Consider the following 16,288-nt stretch of genomic DNA (forward strand, 5'->3'; position numbering starts at 1 on the left):
TGCTTTTCTTATGTTTTTCACCACTTCCTGTTCGCTCTGCTGTGAAAAGGAGTTTTATACAGATAACATTAGCAGGAACACAGGAGGAAGCATCAATATCATTTTAGGGAGTGATGCAACAACAATAAACAATTCCTTCAGGCTGAATTTAAAATATAAGAGACGACACATGAATTGTGTTACCAGGGAGTGAAGCTTTATGGAAATACATACACAACCAAGGACACATGACCTAATATTTATGCAGTCGATTAAGCTACAGTTAAGTTACATCCACATGCCGTACCTTGAATATTTCTTTATATTAGTCGTCCATCTGAAGTTAAGATATTGATGATACTGTCATTGTCAAGAGAAACGTATTATTCACAATGGCATTCATAAATATAAAAGTAGACAAAACTTTGCAAAGGTTTTAGTGGCAACAGTAAAAAAAAAATTCAAATTTGGCATATCACTGAAACGTTTCAGCACGGAAAACCTGTAAAACAAAATCTGCTCTAAACTGTGAACAACCGTTTCTTTTTCTTTTCTTTTTTTTCTGTGATGATAGTCAGATGTTAGTTTTCTGGATATAAAGCTTTATTTGCATAAACTGACTCCAATCAGCTGCGTTTCTTGCTTCTCTACCTGAGGCTCCGTCAGGTGTGCAGAGTCTTAAAAAAATATCAGTTTTCTGACTCAAGCAGTTTGCTGCTGCCACCAACACTGAAGTATTTGCTGTCCTCCAAATTTGATAAAAGTAAAATTTAATACCTTTTTTTTTAATCAAGAGAAGATGTACTTTTCAACCTGAGTTCTCAAGATATTTACAAAAAATATATATATATATTTTTCAAAACACATTTAGCCTATACTACATAAAGTGCCCCTATTCATAAAAGCTAAAATGTTCGAAAATAGATCCCACTGTTTTTGTCTAAATCTGTACGACGACCCAAAAAACAAAAATACAGCAATAAATTACACAGCAAACACTTTTCCCCTCCCATCTTCTTGTTTATTTCCAGCAGCTCATCTTGTCTTCCTCCCTCAGTTCCTTTTGTGCTTCCTGAACAGGGCGTAAAGGACCTTCAAGGTGGCGGCGACGTCCTGAGAGACGATATCTGTCACAATATTCACAGGACAAATGTTACGTAATCAGCCTGGCCAAGTCGAAGCGCCGTGACTGCGACCACGCTTTGTGGACATTAGCTAATAGCTCCTCTCACAATCCACTCAGGCGGGTCAACAGATCAGGAGGACAAGAAAAATCCATTAGGCAGAAATTTGATCTCTCTGTCCTTGGTGGGACTCAATAAGTGAATGAACGTGACATTAAGATTGACTCCATCGCTGGCTCATCTAATTAACACGCACAGCATGCTCCCGTTTAAAGGCCTTTAGTCCTGGAATTCATCCTTTCATTACAGCAATTATGGCGTTAATTAAAAAGACAGTAAAAATGAATTAAATTAACTGCCACCTCTGGACTTAGATTAATCGTGCCGGTCTTTACATGATCAGTTATAGTGCCGGGAATTTATTTTAAGGTTGAAAAGGCGCCGTGCGCGTCCGGTGGAGAAGAGAATGGGCGAGTTTGAGCGCCTGTAAGAGGGAAGTTGAAACTCAACCAAAAGATCATCCAGTCGGTAACGGATCTACGGAGAGGAAAGACTGACCCGTTTGGTAATTGAAGGATTCGTATCCATCAATACCAATTGATGGATCGATACCAAATCAATCTGTTTGGTACTGATGGACTCAGGTCCCGATATATCGGTTGTTTCCCTTGCTTCGTTGTTCTCCTATTTGCAGTGAAAAAAGTTATACAGCAACTGATTATATTTGCTACTTACCGCATGAGAGTAACCTGTGGTTTACAGTGTCATGCAATATTTTTATGTTAATAAACACCCAGTACTATAAAAATATCATGAATATTTTTCTAATGGTATTCTCTACAATATTATTTGCTTCAGTGTTTTATTGTGCAACTATATTCAATGCAATAAAAAGTCATAAAGTGGTTAAATACTACCCTGCACGGGACGATAAAGAGCTCAAATTTTAGTTGATTCATTACGTTGCTGTATTGTACAGTATTATGTGAAACCATCCAAAGCCATGCAAATCGATTTTGTTTAATTTTTCTGTATCCTTCCCGAAGTTTCTCGCAACAGCTGGCAGGAATTTTGGCTGATTCCTCCAGTCAGGTAACAACTGAATTGTTCACACACCTTTTCAGATCTGCTTAAAAATCTTCAGCGGGACTAAGATCCGAGTTTTGAAATGGCTACTCCAAAACACAGATATTTAACTCAATATTTACCAAATGAGTGCTTCTGCAAACCGTAACTGTGCTTTTTATGTTCCCTTTAGAGCAATGCCTTCTTCCTCTCGGAGCGGCCTTTCAGCTTGTGTCAACGCGAATGATGAGTTTCACTGAACAGCTTCAGCCTGCAGCTCAAGCTACATTTCACACCACAACACATTTATCTGTGAGACATAATGATTACTGACTGGTTTTTATACTTTAACGGATAAAAACTGTCCCCCAAAATGAACCAGAGTTATCGAGGTCCATAATTTTGCCTGATATTTTTAAGATTTGCTCCATGATGTCACAAAGTGAGCAGCGTGTTGGAGGTTGAAATCCTCAGGTGCGCTACCATTTAATTCAAATGTTGCATTCATTAACCTTAATTGGAAACGTACCAAGTTATAAAATTACTATCTGTGTGTTCCCAAATTATTCCCAGGCATAGTTCTCCTCAATTTGAAGAAAAGTACAAAAAAATTCTCTAAAAAGCTCAAATTTTTCTGCCATTTTGCTAATAGAAATAATTCTGATATTCCAGTTTGACCAAAAACAGAAAACAATTTGTCCAATGTACTGTAATGTCGAGTTTTGTCTTTTTAAGCATTGCATGCTGTAAATTGGCTGGAAGCATCAAAAGGAGAAATATCTTTTTTTTTTTTGCTGGATGAAAAACTCATATTCAGAGGTTTATAATTGTATCATTAGTACGGCAATTTTCAAATTGGAGTTGAAAGACACTCTTTCTTTTTAATATAGTACACAGATACAATCAACATTTTGAGCCCGATAACAATAATATCCAGGATAGCACGGCTCATGAACATGGATTCCTCCTCGCAGGCAAACGCTCCTGCAGCAGAGGAGCTGGGTTAAATCCCTTTTCCTATCAGAGGACATCAAGACAACATTGTCCCTTTGAGGCTGCCTTTTCTGCTGCTCCTCTCTAAAGGAACGATGGTGGCCTGAGACGGAGAAAATCATCTTAAGGTATAAATACTAAGACGCGAGTCACGCTCATTTATATTCCCTGAACAATTTCATCTTTTTCCTGTGAAACACCGTCGATCCCTCTCTCCACTCCAGCGATTAAATTCTCCGTGGACAAAGCGTCCCGCCTGACACACAAACAGATTTTTAGCTTTTCCCATTTCAGCCGGATAAATGCTGCTGATAGAGGAGATAATATGAATTAGTTTGACACTGCTGTCTTGGAGCAGGGGCGCTTTCAGCTATCTGACTCGGTTTGCAGTAATTTTACAGACGCTAGATTTTTTTCTGCCATCAAGCCAATATTTTGTGCCGTGTTGTGATTGTGTTTTTTGCTCCTCTGGAAAGTGACGTCATTTTCCTCACCTTGCGGGTCAATATTGGGCAGCTGCAGGCCAATATCATCCAGGAGATCCAGGGCTAACGTCACATTATGAAGCTGCAGTCCAAAAACAAAGCACAAACATATTTATCAAAGTGAGTTTAAATAATGCTAATTTACATTTAAAACCTGTTTTATCTCCTTAAATACGAATTATGTTCCGATATGACGTCAATATTTCATTTTGCAGTTGCAGCCACGCCTTGTGTTTTTGAAATTAAATCCTCCAACTCTTGGTAATAGGAGTGTGGAATGTCCTTAACATATAACTACTAAACATCAGACACAAAGATATATTTTTGATTACTTTGTTCCTATCATTTTACCGTCTATATGTCTGAGAGGGAAGATGTTAGCGGATGTCGTTGCCCCAGTGAATTATTCATGAACCCGTCGTATTTCAGATAAAAGAGGTTTTACCTTCACAGGCCGCATCCTGTTGGCCCAACGTAAATTAAGATCAAAGATATTGGCACAAGTGCTTTATTATGTTAATTGCATAAATGCATTTGATCAAAACATGCATTATAATAGGTACTTGTGCCTGTTTTTGAGTGGTTAGATAAGAAATTAAGACACATAAAAGCAAAGGTTTTTAGAAATCCTAGTAGAGTGAAGGTCTTCATCGCACAACCGTTTATTTTAAATATAAAAAAATCATGTTAAGATGTTGAAATTTGATGAAAAGAAGACTTCAAACTTTAAAATCATACACCCTACCATCTCGGCGTCGTTAGCAGGGGTCAGGTGGAAGTCAACCAGTGGGATGAAGAAGCCTTCCAGTTGGCCAATCAGCAGCAGCAATATCACTCCATCAGCAAACTGGGACAGAAACGCGGGACTTTGGATCTCGTTCATACAAACAGTGATAAAATCTCAGGCAAGCTAAATGTAGAGTCTATTTTTATTATTCGGCAGCCTGGAGTAAACGAACCGTCAGATTGTACCTGTTTGTCCATATCAGCCACCTGCAGACCCAGCGATGCCATGTTCTGGTTGACGAAGTGTAAGATGGCCTGAAAGCGGAAGTTGAGAAGCGAGGGAGTAAGTAAAGGTGCCGTCACCAAAGCCATCCACTGTAGTAGGGGATGTAATCAGGCTCATAGTAAAGTAGCAACTGTTACTGTGTGCAGCCATTACTAAAAGTCACGCAATAAATTGGTCAAACAGTTGAAAATTAACCGGAGAAGGAAAAGAGACACTTGGCTAAGTCACTAAAGTTCACAAAGTTTAACTGTAGTTGCAGCCAAATAAACAGCCGATAAAAACTAATGCAACAGGCAGAGTGTGAATTTCCTCTGACGATAAAACCACCAAGTCCATGTTCTTTGCCTTTTATCGCGTTGTATTCTTAGAAGTAAAACCTGTGAAGGATCAAAATGCCAGTCATCGCTGGCATCCTGAAGACACCTCGAATTAGTTCACTTTGAATGGTTTCTACTTGTACTGAACACTGAACATATGATTAGATTAGAGAATGTGGATGAAAACAGTCCTTTGAAAGTTGGACTCAGAAATACCTGGAGATTTGAAGGCAATCCTGTTGAGAAAGCTCAGCGAAACACATTTGAGCACAACAAGCACATCTAAGGTTGTCAATAGGACATTGATCTACAAGTAATGACAGCGTAACCTCACAACATCGGCTGCTTGGTTCGACAAACAGAGTATTTCCTCCTAGAGAGACAAACTATGACAGTACATCGTATAAACATGGAGGTCCAGCAGCATGAAGATTATTGGCAAGGAGGAAAACTGAAATGTCAGCTCTTCAACAAATAAGTTGTTCTGATGAAAAATGTTCTCTTCCGTGGCCAGCTTGGCTTGAAACACATCACAGATCAAAGACTGACATAGTTTTGCATCAAATGCATCTGTCTTTACTTTTACTGGATGTCAGTGCTTCATTTGATGCAGTTGCTGGTCATAAAATATTGGCAAACAGTAGAGTTGATGGGTACTTGTGAAACTGCGAAACATCTAATTTAGCAAATCAAGACTTCATTATGTCATTTATAAAAGCTGTGTCTGAGTGAACAACAATCACATGCGGTGTTCCTCCAGGCTCCATTTTTACAAATTTACTTGCTTAACATAACCATGCTGATGACACATTTTATTCTACAAGTCCTTTATACTCACTTGGTCTGCTTTTTTTTTCTTTTTGGTATCCAAAATGAAATGTTTGAGATCAGCACTCTACTAGATCCAATTAGGCTAAAAATGACAGAACATGTGAGCAACTTTGGTGTGGCTTTAGACCCAGACCTACAAAGCCAAAGGTGTAAAGTGAAAACTTAGCTTCACTATTTTAAGTCATATTTACGGTGCCTTCACTGGCATATGTAAGACAATTAATCAGAGCTTAACCAAAACCTTGTTGCCACAGTCCTGACCGGCACCAGGGAAATGGATCACACCACAGGATTGCACTGAGTCCCTGTTAGTAAAAGGATAGATTTTTAAATGGTGTTATTGAACTTCAAGGAATGGTGTTGGACCTGAACGTCTCGTGGGATCCTTTTAGACGCCTCGTGTCTTCAGAGACTTGTTAGCTCAGTGTTGCAAGGACCAGCGCGGACAGCATTTAGTTTCTACGCTCACCAGCTCTGGAACGAACTCCCTGTAAACCCGACGTCCAAAAACTATTGGATTCTTTAAATCGGGACTGGAAGTGTTATTAGCTCTTACAAAACACTTCAAGGCCGGATTAAGGCGCCTTTTTTGCTGCCTCCCAGTGTTTTGTGAAAGGATCGACGCACCAAAGTGGGCAAATGTCAGGCCACCTTTATCACAGCCCTGACTCGCCGGGTGCAGAGGGCACCGTCATTGGCTGACATCAACAGGGTAAGCCAGCTTTGTGGGTCAAGGAAATGACACTTATCTTGTCTAAATGTCTAAATGTGCATTTGACTGTTTATTTCCTTTTATGTCATCTTTAAATGATTACAGTTATTGCTTTGTTTATCTTTTTCTTGAACAGTTTTTAGCACTTTGAATGACCTTGTGTATGGATCCTGCTGTGCTAATAAACATGCCTAGCCTTGTCCCGCCTAATCAACTGCTAATTGTGGAGCTAACTAAAGCATCCTGCTTTAATTGGATCATTTTACATTACAGATTCAAAAATCAACAGTCCATGATTTTCTTGTTGGCCTATTTTTGTGAAGAGATGTTAAATTGACTGGACTTTTTGTAGTTTAGATCTGCAACATGGGATAATCCCTAAAAAGAAAATGTTACAGTGACAGGACTAAGCAGACTTGTTCACTATAGTGAAAGTTGAAGTGCGGACCACAAGCCCACACAGTATGAGGTGTATTTTATGCATTAACTTTACAAATCTCTAAAGTTGGGAGCATCAACACCTTGAACAATGCCAGCATGTCTCCTCCTGTCGTCTATTTTTTATTTTTTTTTACCTTCTTCACTGTGTTGACCTTGGTAGCCTCAAGCTTCAGCAGTTGCTCAATGGGATCTTCCCCTGGGTTGGTGAGACATCCAGAAAAATGTGTTAGGCTTTAATGGTGTTTGGACAACATTCAAGATGTCACTTCAGCTCAACCTCTGACCACTCTCACTCACTTCCAGGATAGCTAGAGGAGCCTGAGCCTGCGTTGCTGCAGAAAAAGAAAATAAATGTGATATGACTTCTGTTTTTTTTTTATATATATATATATATAAATGAAATCAGAGTAAGACACAAGCAAGACGCAGAAATCCACTCACCTGTCCTCTGTCAGGACTTCGGTCTGCACCTCAGATTTGATTCCGCTCTTGCTTACCTGCGTGAAAATGAAAAGTTAGCCAAAGCTGTGTGGGAATTTCACCAGGCAGGTCCGGGGCTGAAAAGACTTACTTCTACTGTGACAACGTCAATCTTCACATTAGGTGGCAGATTTAGCTCAGGCTGGAAGGCTTTTGCCATGGCAACCAGCAGATGAATGGTAGCTAGGAGATCTTTGTTGTGGATGACTGACAGGCAAACAACGGAAAACAAAACAAAACAAAAAAGAAAAAAAAAAAGTTCAGCTTGGACTGATGTGACAGATCTCAAAAACATATGGTGTGGCAACTAAGATAAACCAAAAGGATCTTGGACAAACACAACAGAAGCACAACTAAAATGGGTAATTTTGGAGAAAGACATTCAGGGATGTTCTCAAAAACGGCTTCATGACTCAAGGAAAACATGGATACACATTTAGCAAATTGTAATATTTTGATACCTGCAACCTTCCTATGCCTTGAAAACATGTCTGTTTTGTGTATAAATGCATAAAATACGAAGAAATAGCTGCATTGCTTTTAGCTTAACGGTAGTTAGCTTGTCAGTGAGCATAGCAGCTAGCATAACTGCCAGAGGTAGGAGGCTAGCAATTAGCTACCTAGCTAAAATTACTCACCTCATATATCTTATGAGTATTAATACCTCATCTTTCTTTCTGAGAACCATGCCTTTGAGAAAAAAAACGAAACAAATAGGCAGTAAAGTGTACTTCACTAGTCTTCAAAAAGCACTGTCTCCAGCTTTTGTGGGGGGGAAAAATGGCAAAATAATGTTTGCTGAGGTATCAAAATGCTCTGGCTGCCGAGAAACCAGTCTGAACTCAAGCGACACTCAAACTAAAAGAGCCCTGTCATTTTTATTAGTTGCAATTTCCAAAACAGGTGTTACAGAAAAATCTGTGACCCATCATTTTCTGTGACCGCAGGGGACGATAGAGTGCAAATACTGTGTAAATACTGACACATCTGGGATTATATACAAAATAATGCATTATATTTTCTCCATAAATGTAATGCATTACTTTGTATTTGAGGCTGAACACTGACCATCGCATTGAATCCCTATGTGCCATCGTTAAAATATGCAAACCAGCTGTGGTCATTTAATAAATCGGTAACAGATTAAGAAATGGCCAGATTATTTTGGCTAGAATAATCTGTGATCTTATTGCACAGGCCTGTAAATAATGTCAAAGTTTAAAACAACTATTTTTCAGAGTTCTACCACCTCATCACTACAATCTGGGTGTATTTATAACAATATTTAACCCTCAAATAGCTAAAATCACACTGGTCACAGATCACTCTGGCCAGAATAATCGCACCTCCGCCCCCTGCGGTCACAGAAAATGATGGGTCACAGATTTTTCTGTAACACCTGGATTAAATTGAGAGTCACATCGCTCTGCATCATCAGGTTACGTCATCACAAAAAGAAGACGCCCTAAAAATATGTGCACACACATTTCACATTTAGATAATCATTTGCTTATAAAATCTGGGAAAATTTCCCATGTTTTCTTGGTCTTATTTTCCTCAAACTAACTCGATCTCCCTTTTCAAATTCCTTCCAGCTGGTGTGAGCTTAGATGGCACCCTCAAGCGAGCACCAAAGCCTGTCGTGAAATGAAGCTGAAGTCGGTGCCAGAAGGGGACATTTGTTCACTTGTTGCTTTTTTGTTGCAGAGTCCAAGTCGAATTGCGTCGACTCACGTTTGACGTCCCATTTGATCGGGCAGCTGTCCTCCACGCCCAGCATCTTGTCCAGCTCTTTCATGACGGCTTCCAGCTTACGGAGCTGAGAGGAGCCGGTCAGCGCTATCTCCTCCACGTCGAGCTTCACGTTGCCTAATCTGGCTGCAGAAACCAGGAAGACGTTATTTATGAGCTCGGGGTTAAGCTTCTGGGACTGCCCGTTTCATTTGTTCTCGGTCCAGTTATTGAAATCACGATTGAGTGATTTAATGGGACATCAAACGTGTAACGTCTCACCCAGCAGGTGATGAAGGACGAGTCCATCGTACAGATCCTCCTCCAGACTCTGTATCACGATGTGCTCTGCTTTCAAAGTCTTATTGATCCAGTCCACCAAGACCTCTCAGGACACAATTAATCACACAGTCAGACACATCAAACACCTCACCTTCTCACAAACGTTTTTCTTTTACCAATGCAGCAGATGAAAAAAAAAAAAATAAGATAACAGCACGAGAGCCTGGCTGCTTCTTAAATAAGCTTTGTCTGTTCTCAGCGACGACGTGAGAATGAACTGGACAGACATGGGAAAAGCTGCTGTTTCACTTGCATTTTGTTCTGATTTGAGGGTTTATTTATAACATTACGTGGCTGAAACACTTAAGTTGCTATTTTTACCTGCGACAAAGGGTTTTAAACTGCGATCCGTCAGACTCCCCACTGACACAGTCTGATCTGTCTCCTATCACCGCTTATAATTATGTTCATTAAACTTTCACTAAGCCTTCCCCCTCTCTCTCTCTCTTATCAGGTATAATTGATGTTCGGTACCATGCATTCATATGCAAAAGTGCATATATTTATATTCAGTTAAAACACTACAAAGCTCTGATATAATGGCATCTTTGTCAAAATTCATAACCTTTAAACTTTTCCATATTTTGTCACAACCACAAAATCTAATCCATGTTAATGAGATTTTATGACAAGAAAATGTGACGTGAAAGAAAAAATTGTATGACTTTTTTTTACATTAAAAAATTTCTGAAAAGTACGGCATCCATTTGTATTACTTTGTGTAGTTTCATGTAGTTTTTAAATCTCAAGTTAGAAAAATGTTTTGATAACTTTTACTTCCAATTCACACGTGTCGCTCTGTCAATGAAATAAAAATGTGTCAAAGTTTGAGGTCGTTACATAATGAGATTACAAAAAGGCAAGGAAAATTCTCGTGCAAGGAAATACGTATCAGAGATCATTTATTTTCTTTTCTGTTGATGAAAAGACTCATCTTCTACCTGCTTTAGGTTTTCAAGCTTGGGGTCTTTCAAGGATGTCGGCTGGATGAGCTTCCTCTTCTCTCCTGCGCCAGAAGTGAAATCGTTTTCAGTAATCTTTTTTTTTTTTTTACATTGTCAGGAATCTTTTTGGCCGGAAAAATACACTTAAATGCTTTATGGATAATGGATAAAAAGGACCAAACGGACTGTGATTGCTGAAAATCATCTCTCGACTCCGCAGGGCTTTTATTTTTCCTCCAACTTTTACTATCAGCACCACTGTTTTCTCATGTAGTCAGGAGTTGTTGCGAGGGTCAAAACATCTTCTCATAAAACCATTAAGGCATGAAAAAAGGAACAAGATGGAAAATATATCATATAGGGAGTCATATGTGAACTTGTGGAAATGCTGTTATATTTATACTTATTGAGACATAAAAATGTATTCATGCCACCCTTCACAGTTACTAGTAGCCATGACAAAGAAATAGAAAAAATAATAATTAATTCAGTTATGTATCATTATCTCATACTGAGAAATACAGAAAAATTACACTTTTTGTTTCATTGATGTTGATTTTTCACTCGCGTGAATTTTTTGATGTGTGGCTGAAAATGTTTCCGATTTATTCAACCTCAAGGCTGTTTGGGAAACTCCAGTTTGTGATTCTGAAGGAATAAAATATAATACTTACAGTATATTTTAAATTATTTAATAATGTTTAAATTGTTTTTTTAGTATTGTTTTTTTAAATGGTGTGTCTTCATCTATTTTCATGCTACGACCACAAAAAAAAAAATAAAAATAAAACCACAGGGCCTTTTTACCTCATTTTAGTCTCAATGCAATAACAAAATTTTATATATGCCTCCAGTACTGAACTAGTATGAGATGAAGGCTGGTTAAATATTTGAAACACAAGAAATCCTGAATCAGTTTGAAGGAAAATGGCCAAAACAGGCAGGTGGGTGTCTGAAAACGGTACAACCTGCCACTTCATTTAAGACACACATACCCTGAAAAGACTCCACCTCCAGGTCTTCCTCCTTTTTGTGGTACTCGAAAGCGGCGGCCTCCATCTCCCCTCCTCTGGATGGCTCGGTCGCTTTGCTGACCTGTTGGCACGAATCTGCAGAGGAGTCAGAGGCTCTCAATCAAACACCGTCTCAGGAAGAGCTGAACATGCAAACGGCAGCAGAATGAAGAAACACTTCTTATCAGGGGTGTTGGAAGAAAGTCCCTCTTTCAGAAATGGCTTAGTATGTGTTCATAGCAAACTGACTCCTGTTTCTGCTGGGGATCGATTTGCTGGAAGGGAGGATGTCGATTCTACTCACAGACAGCTTATAGTTGAAATGTTTGCAGCATCTTGCAAATGTTTCTTTTCTTTCACATGTTCTTACCCTGCTGCCTCAAATTTTAGTGCATTTTATTTCAGCAGGGTTTCCCACAGTATATCATAAGCCTGGCAGGCCACCAGACTTTACTTGTGCGTCCACCAGGCTAAGCATTACTTACTTATTTAAGTCTTTTTAAAATGTCTCAATTTTTTAAGACTTTATAGTTGGTGTTCAGGTATTAATATTCAATCTTTCATTAACACATTATCAATTTCCTGTTAACTTTAAACATTTTCCAACTCAAAAACACGACGGGCCGCTGGATGAATGACTGCGCTAGCACCCAACCACCAGAGTAGAGTTGTTTCGTAGAGTTCTCTTTTAACATTGGTAAAAGACAGCAAGCCATTTCTCCCGCTAGTGTTTGTTTTGGTTGCATTTACCCAGAATACCCTGCGCTGTAGTCCGCTTCCTGCTTTCAGAGCGGTCTCCGGTCCGCTCGCCATTCAACCACGCCAGAGTTCTGTCCATCCGAGACAGGACCCGAGGTTTGTAGGAGAACCAGAGTTTGCTTTTTTTGTTCTGTCCGCATCAGAGTTTGATTGCGCATTCATACCTCCACAAATGAACTGAACTTTGTAGACAAACGAACGGTCTGCTGTCATGTGCAATAACACAAAGAGTATTGCAAAACTACATATCTGTGAGGATTTGGTTTTTCTGTATGTTAATTAGTGTCTGTGTCGTCATGTCCGCCCTGATTGCTCACAGCTGTGTCTGACGTTTCCTGATTACCTCTTGTGTATTTAATCCCACCTGTGTCTGTGTTCCCCCGTTGGAGCATGATGTGTTGTTGTTTTGTTAAAATTGACCAGTTGCTGCCTGTAACAGAGTAGTTTGTTGCCCCCCAATCGCAAGAAACACCGACGTTCCTGTTCTAGGATTAGCTTTGGTATGCCAACTTATTAGGACACTGCCAGTGATTGAGCTCCTAGCCTTTTGCTCACCTGTGCTGTCTGGACTTTTGTACTTGCTAGAAATATTGATTAAATCATCAAACTCAGTCGCTGCCTCACCTCTCTGCTTTTGGGTCCGAACCAACAACAACCGCAAATCATGACAAAATCAACCCCTCTGCACATGAAGTGACAAGTTGAGCAAGCCATTTATCCTAAAATACTTGCAAATGTTCTTGTAAAGTTTCATTTTCTTTCCATTCACGATACTCCTGTATTTAATGTTGGTCCAATGCAAAAGCCCTGATGAGATACGCTGACGTTTGCGAATGAGGGGTGTGAAAACATTTGAGTCACTCTAAAGGTTCCACCTATGAAAGTCTTTCGCTGACGAACTGTTTCAGACCAAAAGATCTGAAACAGGTAGTGGTTTCTAAAAAACAAAACAAGAAAAGAAAACTCCAATAACTCACTAAATCTTATCAAAAACTCTTTACACCAAAATAGGAAATGTCAGGTTTGCTCACTTCCTTTTTGTCAGCAGCTCACACAGCAGAGATCTGGAGAGCCCTGCAGGGTCGCATGGCTCTGCCTCTACCTCAGAATATTTTAAACCCCTATGGTTTCAGACACAAAGCACGGCGAACGCCCAAAGTCACACATCCTGACAAAACAGACATGACATGAAGCATGTCGAGCTGTAGTTTCCTGGATACGGAAAAAAGAGGAAGCCCTCCGTGAGCAACTTTTCTTCCCCCCCAACCTCACATGTGTTTTATGCATGTGTGGCTTCAATTTCCTGAGGTTGACAGCAACTTTCAAACAAGGTCATAAACATAAAGACTTTTTGAATAAGCTTACCTTCAGCTAGCTCCCAGAGAGCAACCACAACAAGACCGGGGGAGTTTCTGCTGAAATCAGTCCCTCTACAAGAAGTTGACTCTTAAAAAAAAAAAACAACTCGTCAAAACCCGGGGTGCAGGAAGTTGGAGGGCTGCGCTCCGATCTGAAAAGAGACACTAATGAGTTCTGTGAGATCAACAGGCCCAACTGCAGATAACTGTCATCTGAGGGTCAAAAGGGAAGACAAGCACAACTGAGAGGATGTGGCATGAAGGAAGGTAGCACTTCCTCTTTCTTTTTTGATACAGGCTTTACAGCAGAGCGTTTTCACATGAGGTTGTTTGTGTTCAGTGACACGATCTGTGTTTGGGATTATGATAAACTCAAGTGCGTGTGAGGTGAGAACTATATGCACTGCTTTGGAAATCTTCGCCTCCAGGAGCCTGGGGGATACGAGACTTTGTTGAGGCCTGAAGCGTTCAGACTTCTCTCTTTGTGATTGGCTGGCTCCGTTTGCTGACATCTGGCGTCCAGCCTCGTCAATTCCACGTCAAAAGCGGCTAAAAGAAAAAAAAATCAGACCAAATGAAAACCGGATTGAAGCGTACAAAAATAAGTGGGGGAAGAAAACCTGTGAGTGCGCGTTGCATTGTTGAGGGAAAAGGAGGGGGGGGGGATACAGACCACCCATAAGGGAGACGAAAGGGCAATTTGGGAGATGTGGAAGGTTACCATAGCAACAAAGGTATGAGACAAGAAAATAAAGGCCTAAAATAAATCCATAATATCTTTACTCTACCCAAATTGCAGGAATTACCTGTTCCAAAGCCATTCTCTCTCAAAAAGCCAAGGCAAATCTAACCTATCACACGAATCAAATGAAATCCTCCTTCAGTTTCAGTCCAGGCTTTTATTTCCTCCTGATAGGCGAAATGAAGAGAGGGGAAGAAAAAAGAAAAAGAAAAAACTTGCAGCTGAGAGGTGCAGTAAGATCTCCGTCGAGACCGACTCATCTATTCTCTCAATTATTCAGTTTGGTTGGAAAATGCCTGAGCAGACGTGCTCTGTGCGTTTTCAGCAGGTCTCCAGGTAGCGCCGCGCGGCCGCAGCGACCGGAGGAGCGCAGAGACAGCGGTCCAGACCGCCGCCGAGGCTCATTTAAAAGCCCGACGATGCCCCAGACCAGGGCTCTCCTGAGACACGGGGAACACGCTGCACTTAAGGTACATTGCAACATCAGATTTTACAGCTTAGAAAACTGGATATATAGGTCAGGTCAGTATCCCGCACTGTTTCTGCTACTTAGAAACATTTAAAAAGTAAATCTTTTAAAAGATTTGAAATCTTCATGCATACATACATATGAATTTCACATGTGTTTTTGATTGTGTGAAACTCATACATTTGTTAGATGGGAGAAATGTAATAATAAAATTTGCCAATAGTCTGCTTACGCAAGAACTACACTCTGTTTTTGATCCAGTTTTAAGGATTCGGCCATTTTGCGTTAAAGCCCAGCATCAACTACGTTAGATCTGATGACTCAGAAATAAAGTTCAGTACAGGACTTCCTCGACATTTGCTTGACTGCAGCCTTTAGCTAACGTCGCAGTTTGCAGAAAGGTTGCTAAAGATCAAAATAATGTAATTTTACAAAGGTATCAGTCTGGAGGAGGGTAGCAAAAATAAAAATAAAAAATCCACAGCAACACTGAAGATGCTGCAGAAGTTTCCAACAAGTTCTGGCTGCGTTTGGCGAGCCAGTATATTCAGACTGAAGAATAAAGTTTTTTCCTCCAGGCCTGGGTAATGTCATCTAAAACTTCTCAGCAAATCACGTTAAGGTCGATTTGATGTGAATCGGTGCTTAACATCTCAAGATACTTACCCAAATATGGTTCTGGCAGTTTCCTGATCCAAGTGTATGTCCAAGTCAACAAAAGAGCGACTTCTTGGGAGACGAGCTAAAAATCTGAAATCTGTGGAGACACAGGAAATGTTCTCACAGCCCCTCAGGAGTGGGAGCAAATATTACCATGTTATCCTGAGGGATGCAGACTGGAAATGGAAATTGAGTCTCAAAGTGTTTGTTTTAAAGGTATACTCTTTTTTTTTTTTGTTGTTGTCATTTTTAATCATGCTTCCTTTTGGCAGATTTGTTGTCATTCAGAAGTGCGGGACAAATATTGAGTTATTTCTTTGAAAAGATTTTGAAAATTATTATCATTGCCTCATTTCTTTCCTTCACAAAAACCTGAAATTTTAGCAGGAATGAGTAAAATTTTAAGAGCCAAAGTATCTTTTGTAATTGAAGGTACCGGAGGATTTTTTTTTTTTTTTGGCATTGTTGTATAAAGCCGAGGCGGATGTTAGGGTGACATCTGCCTTGGCAAGACAGATGCTAATGAACAGCTAGCATCTAGGAGATATAGATTATCTCATCTTAGAGAGGATATCTGCAGAATTGAGGCACCATATTATGTTGTTTCTAGCTTTCTAGAAAAAGCTTATAAAACTTCAGAAACTAGAACAGAAAACATATCCAGTCATTTACAGTGTTTGTGCTCAAAGCTACACAGATAAACAGCATTAGCTTGTCTGACAGCGTCTGCCAAGTCTAAATTATTGTGATTATGTTAGCATGACTAATTATTTAAGTAGAAAATTTCAAACTGAGGCATTCCCATATCCTCTGACGGCAGAGAAACATGTC

The 16,288-nt window shown here is 39.8% G+C and overlaps 1 protein-coding gene across 5 annotated transcripts; it reads right to left on the minus strand.

Annotated features, from left to right (window-relative positions):
• Window positions 1–174: 174 nt before the first annotated feature.
• On the minus strand, window positions 175–15,817 carry LOC106942247 (gamma-parvin-like). Of its 5 annotated transcripts, none has more exons than XM_015025485.1 (14): window positions 15,464–15,817; window positions 13,594–13,672; window positions 11,452–11,565; window positions 10,454–10,518; window positions 9,453–9,555; window positions 9,174–9,317; window positions 7,531–7,646; window positions 7,401–7,456; window positions 7,257–7,291; window positions 7,094–7,155; window positions 4,619–4,687; window positions 4,392–4,493; window positions 3,656–3,728; window positions 175–1,106 (listed from the first exon to the last, which is right to left on the minus strand). In XM_015025485.1, the coding sequence occupies exons 3-14, from the start codon at window positions 11,513–11,515 to the stop codon at window positions 1,033–1,035; spliced, it is 963 nt and encodes a 320-aa protein (XP_014880971.1). In that variant the 5' UTR covers window positions 11,516–11,565; window positions 13,594–13,672; window positions 15,464–15,817; the 3' UTR covers window positions 175–1,032. The 5 variants fall into 5 exon arrangements, with proteins under 5 accessions (XP_014880971.1, XP_014880970.1, XP_014880969.1 ...); XM_015025484.1 differs by having other exon boundaries at window positions 13,594–14,135; XM_015025483.1 differs by lacking the exon at window positions 15,464–15,817 and having other exon boundaries at window positions 13,594–15,443.
• Between the last annotated feature and the right edge of the window lie 471 nt (window positions 15,818–16,288).

This window comes from Poecilia latipinna, unplaced genomic scaffold, assembly GCF_001443285.1.
Source record: "Poecilia latipinna isolate Pla-1442-1.1 unplaced genomic scaffold, P_latipinna-1.0 Scaffold4142, whole genome shotgun sequence".
Classification (NCBI taxonomy): Eukaryota; Metazoa; Chordata; class Actinopteri; order Cyprinodontiformes; family Poeciliidae; genus Poecilia; species Poecilia latipinna.

What these genes read in the sequence shown, in the direction of transcription:
- LOC106942247 (XM_015025481.1), bottom strand. Translation starts at nt 12,307, where the DNA reads ATGGACAGAACTCTGGCGTGGTTGAATGGCGAGCGGACCGGAGACCGC. An exon ending in GGAGGTGGAGTCTTTTCAGG is followed by an intron (nt 10,519 to 11,451) that starts GTATGTGTGTCT and finishes CTTCTGGCGCAG; the next exon opens with GAGAGAAGAGGAAGCTCATC. An exon ending in TGGCTGATATGGACAAACAG is followed by an intron (nt 4,494 to 4,618) that starts GTACAATCTGAC and finishes TTTCTGTCCCAG; the next exon opens with TTTGCTGATGGAGTGATATT.